General features: G+C 49.1%; 1 protein-coding gene across 1 annotated transcript in view; it reads left to right on the forward strand.

Moving 5' to 3' along the window:
* LOC143289515 (synaptotagmin-5-like) overlaps positions 1–11,180 on the forward strand; it is a 116,103-nt gene extending 104,923 nt beyond the window's left edge. The window contains exon 5 of the mRNA XM_076598509.1: positions 10,876–11,180. Within this exon, the coding sequence (XP_076454624.1) occupies positions 10,876–11,180 (305 nt within the window). The remainder of the gene's footprint in view (positions 1–10,875) is intronic.
* Positions 11,181–11,751: the final 571 nt, after the last annotated feature.

The raw sequence follows: 11,751 nt of genomic DNA on the forward strand, positions 1-11,751 counted from the left end.
CCCTCCCTCCCTCCCGCCCTATCTCCCTCCCTCCCTCTCTCCCTCCCCCTCTCTCCCCCTATTTCCCGCTCCTTCCCTCTCTCCCTCCCTCTCTCTCCCCTATTTCCCGCTCCCTCCCTCTCTCCCCCTTCCCTCTCTCCCTCCCTCTCTCTCCCTCTTTCCCGCTCCTTCCCTCTCTCCCTCCCTCTTTCCCGCTCCTCTCCCCCCTCCTTCATTCCCTCCCTCCCGCCCACCCTCTCTCCCTCCTTCCCTCTCTCCCTCCCTCTCTCTCCCCTCTCTCCCGCTCCCTCCCTCTCTCTCTCCTTCCCTCACTCCCTCCCTCTCTCTCTCCCTCTCTCCCCGCTCCTTCCCTCTCTCCCTCCTTCCCTCTCTCCCTCCCTCTCTCTCTCCCTCTCTCCCGCTCCTTCCCTCTCTCCCTCCCTCTCCTCCCTCCCTCTCTCTCTCCCTCTCTCCCGCTCCTTCCCTCTCTCCTTCCCTCTCTCCCTCCCTCTCTCTCCCCCTCTCTCCCGCTCCTTCCCTCTCTCCCTCCCTCTCTTTCCCCTCTCTCCCGCTCCTTCCCTCTCTCCCTCCCTCTCTCCCTCCCCTCTCTCCTCCCGCTCCCATCCCTCCCTCTCCTCCCCTCCCTCTCTTTCCCCCTCTCTTCACTCGCTCCTTCCCTCTCTCCCTCCCTCTCTCCCTCCCTCTCTCTCCCCCTCTCTCCCGCTCCCTCCCTCTCTCTCTCCCTCCCTCTCTCTCCCCCTCTCTCCCGCTCCTTCCCTCTCTCTCTCCTTCCCTCACTCCCTCCCTCTTTCCCGCTCCTTCCCTCTCTCCCTCCTTCCCTCCCTCTCTCTCCCCTCCCTCCCCTCTCTCCCCCTCTCTCCCGCTCCCTCCCTCTCTCCCTCCCGCCCTATCTCCCTCCCTCCCTCTCTCCCTCCCCGCTTTCCGTTGTCTGACTCACCAGGGCTCTTTTCCTCCCTCCCTTCCTCCCTCTATCCCTCTTACCCTTCCTCCTTGCCTCCTTCCTTCCTTCCTTCCTCCATCCATTCCTCCATACCTCCCTTCCTCCCTCTATCCCTCTCGCCCTCCCTAGCTGCCTCCTTCCTTCCCTCTCTTCCTCTGCACCTCACCTCCTCCCCGCTCCGCTCCCTCCGTTCAATACGGCTGTCGATCACACAGACAGAACCTTCGAGGCTAAGTTATAATTGATGTCGTCATCTTTTTTTTCCATATTCCTAGACCATAGCGCTGAGGATTTTTGTCTCTGTGAGTTGTTATCTTCTGGGGTTTTTTGTTTCTTCTTCTTCTTCTTCTTCTTCTTCTTTTGAATGCTTTCAACGTTTCGAGTTTCGAGTCATCGATAGAGTTATAAATGGAAATCTAGTGAAACACAAAGGAATGTACGCAGTAAGAACCCCCCCCCCCCACCCCCCTCCCTCTCCCCTCACCTCAGGAGAATGGCACTTGCATTACGAGTACTCGCCAGGATGGATGCGAATTGCAGTAGAACTGACTTTTCGCCGGAGATTTTACATCTAAACTGTCAATCAAATTCTTTGAACAAAAGAAGGAAAAATGAATAGAACTAGACGCCAGATTTCGTTGGCGCTGGTAACGTGAAACATACAGGGTTCACAAAAACTTAAGGCCCAGTTGGGAACTGGCACAGTTGGGTTTTTTTTTCAGTTTCTGTTTCAGTTCCAGGTTCTCCAGCAGGCGTCACTGCGCTCGGGACAATTTCAAACACGCTACACCATATCTGCTATGCAGATGCCTGACCAGCAGCATAACCCAACACACTTAGTCAGGCCTTGAGTACATGCATGTATATATTATTTGCGTGCCAATCACTGTGGCACACGTCTACAGAATTTTGCCAGAGGACAACGCTCTCGTTGCCATGAATTCTGTTTCAGTGTGCCAGGTACGTGCTGCACACGGCAGGACCTCAGTTTATCATCCCATCCGAATGACTAGACACTCAGTTTGATTTTGCAGTCAAACTTGAGAGAAAGGGCGAGATCGAGATTCAAACCCAGACCTTCACGGACACTGTACTGGCAGATAAGCGGAAGAAAGAGAAACACCCGTAGGTGCTGGGGAGGACCCAGAGAAGCACTGTCTCCACCCGCCCTTGGAACAATCCTGCACCACCCTTGGAGGCCTGCACTGTGTTCACGATGGGTGCAGGCACGCACAGGACACTCCATTAAGAATTCAAGGGACATAACTGCTCCCGAACAGAGGCAAAAGAGACCACAACTCGCGACAGCCTTAAAAGAAGTATCCCCATGGGTGTACCGGCCAGTATTTCATGACTGCAGAGCCCACCGGCAAAAGACACCACCCTCCAGCTGCTGAGCACACCCCACAGACCAAACCACCCCTGCCCGCAGACAGATGAAGACAGTGCCACTCCAGACACAGCCATACGGTCTTATGTGCCCTCAAGAGAGGATAAGCGTAGTAACAATTCTGCCAACTTCCTGATTCCTTGAGGTCATGGTGCAATGGTGCTGAATGTTCGGCACACAGCAGAGTATGCAGCCACGTAGTGAGCATCACTCAAATCCAGAGACGCTTTCTAGCAAGTAGACTCATTTCGTTTGTTCTTTAATGACTAAACAATATATCGTTTATCAGGGAACTAGCGTACAAGGCATTTGTCCGCCCCATCCTGGAATAATCATCATCAGCCTGGGATCCCTACCAACAACAGGACATTGATCTACTCGAGGCAGTCCAGAGACGAGCAGCCAGATTTGTGCTGGGACGCTACCGAAACACCTCGAGCGTAACAGCAATGCTACAAGACCTTGGATGGCCCTCCCTGCAACAACGCCGCCAAACAGCCAGACTGACCATGCTGTATAAAATCAAGCATAATCATGTAAACATGGATTCACTGAAAGAAAAACTGTTATCACCACCACCACGGCAGCGACGCACCCACACTGAGCAGCTGGAGCAAATCTTCTGCAGAACTAGATACAGGCAGGCTGGTTTCCTCCCACGTACCATGCGGGATTGAAACGCCTTGCCCCAGAGAGCTGTGGAGGCCAGCTCAGTCGACACCTTTGTGTCGATGGTCTCCAGGATATAAATACCAGAATACACCCTTTTTTTAAAGACACCTATGTAGACCTAAATGTATCTTCTGCAGACCCCCTTTTATTCAGTGACAGAACAGTCAGGTCTTGACTGTGATCACTCAACGGAAGGAAGAAAGGAAGGCTGAAACATGGATTTTGCAAAGGGATTTTTAAGCAGTTCATGGTGCACGTGTACCTGAAACAGCCGTCATGTTCAGTGAGCGGCTTGTGGAGCAGCAGATGTAGCCCGCATAGTTTTTATTAATCAGCTGTCTGTTTTTAAACACTCATTGTGAAAACATCCAGCTTTGAGGAAGTGGTGCTGAAACAGCCGTCTGTTTTTAAACATTGTGAAAACATCCTGCTTTGAGGAAGTGGTGCTTAATCAGCTGTCTATCTTTATACATTGTGAAAACATCCTGCTTTGAGGAAGTGTTGCTTAATCAGCTGTCTATCTTTAAACACTGTGGAAACATCCAGCTTTGAGGAAGTGGTGCTCAACATTTCTTGAAGCCTGTACGCTATGCACGTGGCTTCTTCTTCAAAAATACAAAAGCAAAATAGTGGTCGAAACAGGTATAAATCAATACCTCTTCCTTCGCTCTGACGATGACTTTGCAGAGATGCTTACAAAAGAGATGTATGTTGGCCGGAGGGTGGGGGGGGTCGGGGTGGTGGATGTGGAATCCCTCCAAAGCAATTGTGGCCCTTCATTCCTGGAATCCGGTCTGATGGGAAATGTCACTCGCCTTGCCGTGCATGACTGAACCTTCGTGACCTGACTGAAAAGAGCCATATATTTCAAGCATATGGGATGACCGGCCCCACCCCACCCACCCCACCCACAGCCCTGATCACTCTGCCCCACCCCCACCCACCCCCCACCATCCCCCCACCCCTCTCCGCACCGTCCTAACGGGAACAAAGAATATCATCTACAATTTAATAGTGCTCTAAATCTCATCTGCAGAAAAGAAACCTACATCGGCATCTCTAACATGCCACTGAAGAGAAATAGTAAGAATGAAAAGGAGAATTTTACCCTACTGGTGTTGGTTAGTGGTCCTTCGGGGCCCTTACGTAAAGGAAAAGAGAGTATATTTACTGTTAAAATCTGTACACTGACTGACAAGCATCACATATCGCATTTGTGAACAGGCTTTGAATGAAACTAATACTTCTAATGTTACCACTACGACAACAACAACACAACAACTGCTACTTCACCTATACTTCTAATGTTACCACTACGACAACAACAACACAACAACTGCTACTTAAACTATACTTCTAATGTTACCACTACGACAACAACAACACAACTGCTACTTTACCTATACTTCTAATGTTACCACTACGACAACAGCAACACAACAACTGCTACTTCACCTATACTTCTAATGTTACCACTACGACAACAACAACACAACAACTGCTACTTCACCTATACTTCTAATGTTACCACTACGACAACAACAACACAACAACTGCTACTTCACCTTCACCTTCACCTTCACCTTCACTTCACCAACCCCATGACGCCCGCTGATGTCGTTGGGTCACCATTGAAGACATCACCGCCACTCTCCTACATCTGTCTCTGTCCTCCACCTCTCTCTGGGATTCCGCCAGGTCCATGCCTGTCCATTCCTGGATATTGTCTTCCCACCGACGGGCGCAATAGCCGAGTGGTTAAAGCGTTGGACTGTCAATCTGAGAGGGTCCCGGGTTCGAATCACGGTGACGGCGCCTGGTGGGTAAAGGGTGGAGATTTTTACGATCTCCCAGGTCAACATATGTGCAGACCTGCCAGTGCCTGAACCCCCTTCGTGTGTATATGCAAGCAGAAGATCAAATACGCACGTTAAAGATCCTGTAATCCATGTCAGCGTTCGGTGGGTTATGGAAACAAGAACATACCCAGCATCCACACCCCCGAAAACGGAGTATGGCTGTCTACATGGCGGGGTAAAAACGGTCATGCACGTAAAAGCCCACTCGTGTGCATACGAGTGAACGCAGAAGAAGAAGAAGTCTTCCCACCTCTTTCTCTGCCCTCCTCATCTGTTACTATCTGGAGTGATGGCCTAGAGGTAACGCGTCCGCCTAGGAAGCGAGAGAATCTGAGCGTGCTGGTTCGAATCACGGCTCAGCCGCCGATATTCTCCCCCGGAACCCCCCACCCCCCGCAACACCCCCCCCCTCCCCCCGCCCCCTCCACTAGACCTTGAGTGGTGGTCTGCACGCTAGTCATTCGGATGAGACGATAAACTGACGTCCCGTGTGCAGCATGCACTTAGCGCACGTAAAAGAACCCACGGCAACAAAGGCTTGTTCCTTGCAAAATTTTGTAGAAAAAATCCACTTCGATAGGAAAAACAAATAAAACCGCATGCAGGAAAAAATAACAAAAGAAATGGGTGGCGCTGTAGTGCAGCGACGCGCTCTCTCTGGGGAGAGCAGCCCGAATTTCACACAGAGAAATCTGTTGTGATAAAAAGAGATACAAAATACAAAAATACTACCGCCTTCAATTGTTGAACATCCAAAGTACAAGCAAATCACCAAAGGTTAGAGGTTAGAGTCTCTATAGCCTTTTATAGCTATTACGGCAGTGAACTCATATCCACTGTGTCTAGCGCTGGATATAGGAAGGCGGGGCCTAGTCCTCTTCTTCCGCCGTTTTAACTCACTCAGTACGGCCAGTCCTCTCTTCTCCTCTACACAGACCCCTCGGATGTCCAGTGGGTGTCTGAATGACCCAACCTTTAGCTTCCGTCGTCAGAACTGTGGTATTCTTTGTCAACATTCACCTCTTCAGTATAAGAGCCTTCCACTTGCAATATTTTGATGATGGTAATTGGGGTGAAACGCTGTTAACGTCGTCACTGTCGCCGTTCGTATGGAGAGAGTTAACCTTCCCCACCCGGTCAGACACCCACACCCGAGTGGAGTGATGAGAAAAGTGCCTTTCCCATGCTGAAACGGGGCTTCAAACACTGATCACCGGTGTAACACTGGACCAGAAGTCCATTGCCTATCGTATTCTGTCGGCACCTCAACACAAACAAAACACCAATAAACAGCAAAAACAGCGCAATGTCAATGAAGATAAAAACCAAACGACTATAATATTGCGAATGCATATTCCTAGCAACGCCATCGAATAACGACAACCGCCAACATGGCCAACCCGCCAACATGGACAACCCGCCAACATGGCCAACCCGCCAACATGGACAACCCGCCAACATGGCCAACCCGCCAACATGGCCAACCCGCCAACATGGACAACCCGCCAACATGGACAACCCGCCAACAAAAAACAACAACGTCGCCAACACAGACCAACATCAAACATCTACACTATCCGACACAAACATCAAACAACAACATCAACGACAAACAACATGAACACTCATTGAACAATCACAATCACCGACACCAATCAGAGAATCGGCAGTCATCGATCGATCACATTACCACAAAAAACAACATGAAACCACCACATCGCCAGCAGCACAGATAAACACACTGCTCTATTAGGAACGTCTAACACAGACCTTTTCCCTGGACAAAGAAATCAGACATAAACTAATGAGTCCAGTACACAGGGAGCTGGGCCATGGCAATGATCAGAAAGTCGCTAATGGCAGTATCTCCGGCCGTCAAGACAGTGGCACCCAATGACCCAGATGAACCACTCTGATCCAAGCGGGCTTCAGTAACTCTCTCCATACGAACGGCGAAAGAGAAGACGTTAACAGCGTTTCACCCCAATTACCACCATCAAAATATTGCAAGTGGAAGGCTCTCATACGGAAGAGGTGAATGTTGACAAAGAATACCACAATTCTGACGACGGAAGCTAAAGGTTGGGTCATTAAGACACCCACTGGACATCCGAGGGGTCTGTGTAGAAGAGAAGAGAGGACTGGCCGTACTGAGTGAGTTAACAACAGCGCACAGTGTCTGTTGCCGGTGTGGTAGTGTATTCCCCTGCTGCTGAGCAGTACAAGGTCTGGTAAGATAGCCAAGCTCATTATTGGAAGAAGGAGAAGAAGAAAAGCAACAACAACAAGTACAAGAACAAGTATTAGAGAAGAACAAGTACACGAACAACAACAACATTCGGATGAGACAATAAACCGAAGTCCCGTGTGCAGCATGCACTTAGCGCACGTAAAAGAACCCACGGCAACAAAAAGGTTGTCCCTGGCAAAATTCTGTACAAAAATCCACCTCTACAGGAAAAAAAACAAATAAATCTGCACGCAGGAAAAAAAAAGAAAAAAAAGGTGGCGCTCTCAGCGTAGCGACGCGCTCTCCCTGGGGAGAGCAGCCCGAATTTCACACAGAGAACTCTGTTGTGACAATAAAAGAAATATAAATACAAGAAAAAGCAGATGAAGAAGAACAATACAAACAAAAAACAAACAAACAAATAAACAAACAAACAACAACAACAAAAAACGCGCACGCACCAGTTTCAGTTTCAAAGAAATATCAAAGCGTTCAGACTGATCCAGACACGCTACACCACAACAGGTGAATTCTTTTGTAATGGGGGGTGGGATAAGAGGGTCGGGGGGTTGGGGGGGGGTGGGGGGGGGGGGGGCGTGGCGGACAAATGCTGTACCTGACCACAAACCGAACACGCTGTCAGTCTTTGAGAGCCTGTCTAGTGCCTCAAGGTGGTGTAATGTCCGTTCACACGTGATTCGTCACCAGGTTTGAGGACCGTGATGACACACGCATAACTACGAAGCCCAACGGAGACGCACTTCCCAGAACGCTTAATCAGTGATAAGTTACATGATATAACTACAGACAGGTAGCCATCCGAAGGTTTGCTCTGTGATACAGAGGACTACAGAGACACATGGAGGTAGCAACCATGTTTGTTCAGTGCTATAAATAACTACAGAGACACAGAGAGGTAGCCCCAGGAACGATTTGTTCACTGATAACTACAGAAACACAGAGAGGTAGCCACCATGTTTGTTCAGTGATACAGATAACTACAGAGACACAGAGACGTAGCTATCAGAATGTTTGCTCAGTGATACAGAGGACTACGGAGACACAGAGAGGTAGCCATCATGTTTGCTCAGTGATACAGATAACTACAGAAACACAGAGATGTAGCTATCATGTTTGCTCAGTGATACAGATAACTACAGAAACACAGAGATGTAGCTATCATGTTTGCTCAGTGATACAAATAACTACAGAAACACAGAGATGTATCCACCATGTTTGCTCAGTGATACAGATAACTACAGAGACACAGAGATGTAGCTATCATGTTTGCTCAGTGATACAGAGGACTACAGAGACACAAACAGGTAGCCACCATATTTGCTAAATGATACAGGTAACCACAGAGACACAGAGAGGTAGCCACCATGTTTGCTCAGTGATACAGGCAACTACGGAGACACAGAGAGGTAGCCATCATGTTTGCTCAGTGATACATAGGACTACAGAGACACAGACAGGTAGCCACCATGTTTGCTAAATGATACAGGTAACCACAGAGACACAGAGATGTAGCCACCATGTTTGCTCAGTGATACAGATAACCACAGAGACACAGACAGGTAGCCACCATGTTTGCTAAATGATACAGGTAACCACAGAGACACAGACAGGTAGCCACCATGTTTGCTCAGTGATACAGATAACTACAGAGACACAGAGAGGTAGCCATCAGAATGTTTGCTCAGTGATGCAGATAACTACATATTCATAGAGATGTAGCGACCATGTTTGCTCAGTGATACAGATAACTATAGAGACACAGAGATGGAGCCAAGTGTTTGTTCAGTGATATAAATAACTACAGAGACACAGAGATGTAGCTATCGTGTTTGCTCAGTGATACAAATAACTACAGAGACACAGAGATGTAGCTATCATGTTTGCTCAGTGATACAAATAACTACAGAGACACAGAGGTGTAGCCACCATGTGTGCTCACTGATACAGATAACTACAGAGACACAGAGATGCACCCATCAAAATGTTTGCTCAGTGATACAGATAACTTTAGTGACAGAGATGTAGACATAATGTTCGTTCAGTGATACAGATAACTATAGAGACACAGAGATGTAGCCATCACGTTTGTTCAGTGATACAGATAACTACAGAGACACAAAGGAATAGTCATCATGTTTGCTCAGTGATACAGATAACTACAGATTCATAGAGATGTAGTCACCATGTTTGCTCAGTGATACAGGTAACTACAGATATACAGAGAGGTAGCCATCAGAATGTTTGCTCAGTGATGCAGATAACTACATATTCATAGAGATGTAGCGACCATGTTTGCTCAGTGATACAGATAACTACAGAGACACAGAGATGGAGCCAAGTGTTTGTTCAGTGATATAAATAACTACAGAGACACAGAGATGTAGCCATCGTGTTTGCTCAGTGATACAAATAACTACAGAGACACAGAGATGTAGCTGTCATGTTTGCTCAGTGAAACAAATAACTACAGAGACAGAGAGGTGTAGCCACCATGTTTGCTCAGTGATACAGATAACTACAGATATACAGAGAGGTAGCCATCAGAATGTTTGCTCAGTGATACAAATAACTACAGAAACACAGAGATGTAGTCACCATGTTTGCTCAGTGATACAGATAACTACAGAGACACAGAGATGTAGCTATCATGTTTGCTCAGTGATACAAATAACTACAGAAACACAGAGATGTAGTCACCATGTTTGCTCAGTGATACAGATAACTACAGAGACACAGAGATGTAGCTATCATGTTTGCTCAGTGATACAAATAACTACAGAAACACAGAGATGTAGTCACCATGTTTGCTCAGTGATACAGATAACTACAGAGACACAGAGATGTAGCTATCGTGTTTGCTCAGTGATACAGATAACTACAGAGACACAGAGATGTAGCTATCATGTTTGCTCAGTGATACAAATAACTACAGAGACACAGAGGTGTAGTCACCATGTTTGCTCAGTGATACAGATAACTACAGATATACAGAGAGGTAGCCATCAGAATGTTTGCTCAGTGATGCAGATAACTATATATTCATAGAGATGTAGCGACCATGTTTGCTCAGTGATACAGATAACTACAGAGACACAGAGATGGAGCCAAGTGTTTGCTCAGTGATACAAATAACTACAGAGACACAGAGATGTAGCTATCATGTTTGCTCAGCGATACAGATAACTACAGATAGAGAAAATATCCATCAGAAGGTTTGCTCAGTGATGCAGATAACTACAGAAACACAGAGAAGCCGCCCCAGGAACTTTTTGCTCCCTGATACAGATATCAAAGAGACAGTAAGTAAGTACTCCCCAAATCATTTTCTCCGTTTCAGTTTCTCAAGGAGGCGTCACTGCATTCGGACAAAACCATATACGCGACGCCACATCTACAAGACAGATGCCTTGTCAGCTCTCTCCCTTCCTGGAAAATTTAAACTGAGCGTCTAATCATTCGGATCATACGATAAAGCGAGGTCCCGTGTGCAGCGAAAAGAACCCATGGCACTGTAAGTATCGCCTCCTGGCAAAATTTTACGGAAGAAAAGCCCTATGATAATAAATTATGTGCACAACGATAGAAGCGTGCACTCACTGTCGCTATGTAGTGACACTCCTTCAGAAATGGAAAGCTGAAAGTGAAACTGACGTGCGTGTGTGTGTGTGTGTGTGTGCGCGCGCGCGTGCGAATGTGTGTGCGCCTGCGCTTGTGTGTGTGTGTGTGTGTGTGTGTGTGTGTGTGTGTGTGTGTGTGGTTGCAGACCCCTACGTCAAGGTGTCGGTGCTGGCAGGCAGCAAGAAGACGAAGAAGAAGAAGACAGCCACGTGTCACTCCACCAGCTGCCCGGTGTGGAACGAGGCGTTGGTCTTCAGCCTGGCCAAGGAGCACCTGCACGCCGTGTCCCTGGAGCTGTCCGTCCTCCACGACAACAAGCTGGGCAACGACGAGCGGCTGGGCAAGGTGCGCCTCTCCGGGGACAGCGCGGCGGGAGGCGAGGAGAGGGCGCACTGGCAGGACCTGGTCCGCCAGAGGACGGCCTCGGCTCGCTGGCACAAGCTGACCTGACGGCGTCGGGAGGCGGCAGCGCCACATCCGCCGCCGCCTTCTTCTCTGAGCATGCTGGCGTCGGGACTCGGGGGTTGTGGGGGTGGTGGGGGTGGGGGTGCCCAACTTCACCATCAGCTGCAACAGCCCGGGTCCGGGAACAACGCCCAGCAGTCAGCGGCCGGCGTCCTGGGTGCTGCCGTGCTCCGAGGTCTTCTGGCCATGTCCGTGTCTCGCTCCCTGGACATGGACTACAGCAACAAGACCCCTAGAGACCCCGGGAAGGAGACTGGCGGGGGGGAGGGGGAGGGAGGGGGTAGGGCTTGTAGTGGTGGGGAGGAACAACAACAACAGCAACAACAACAACAACAACAACAGCAACAACAGAAACAATCCCTCCGGGGCAGGAGGAGGGGGAGCGGGGGAGGGAGCCTGGGGAGCAGCAGCACGAGCCCCCACAGGAGCGGGCCAGAGACCTCAACCCCTCCTCCCAGGAGTGCCGCGGACAGCCCCCTGTCCCGCAAGTCCCACTCCCTGAGCAGAGCCCCCAGGTCTGGGGGCAGCAAGACGGGTCACTGACCTCCAGTCCTTG

This window comes from Babylonia areolata, chromosome 14 (assembly GCF_041734735.1).
Source record: "Babylonia areolata isolate BAREFJ2019XMU chromosome 14, ASM4173473v1, whole genome shotgun sequence".
In the NCBI taxonomy this organism is placed as follows: domain Eukaryota; kingdom Metazoa; phylum Mollusca; class Gastropoda; order Neogastropoda; family Buccinidae; genus Babylonia; species Babylonia areolata.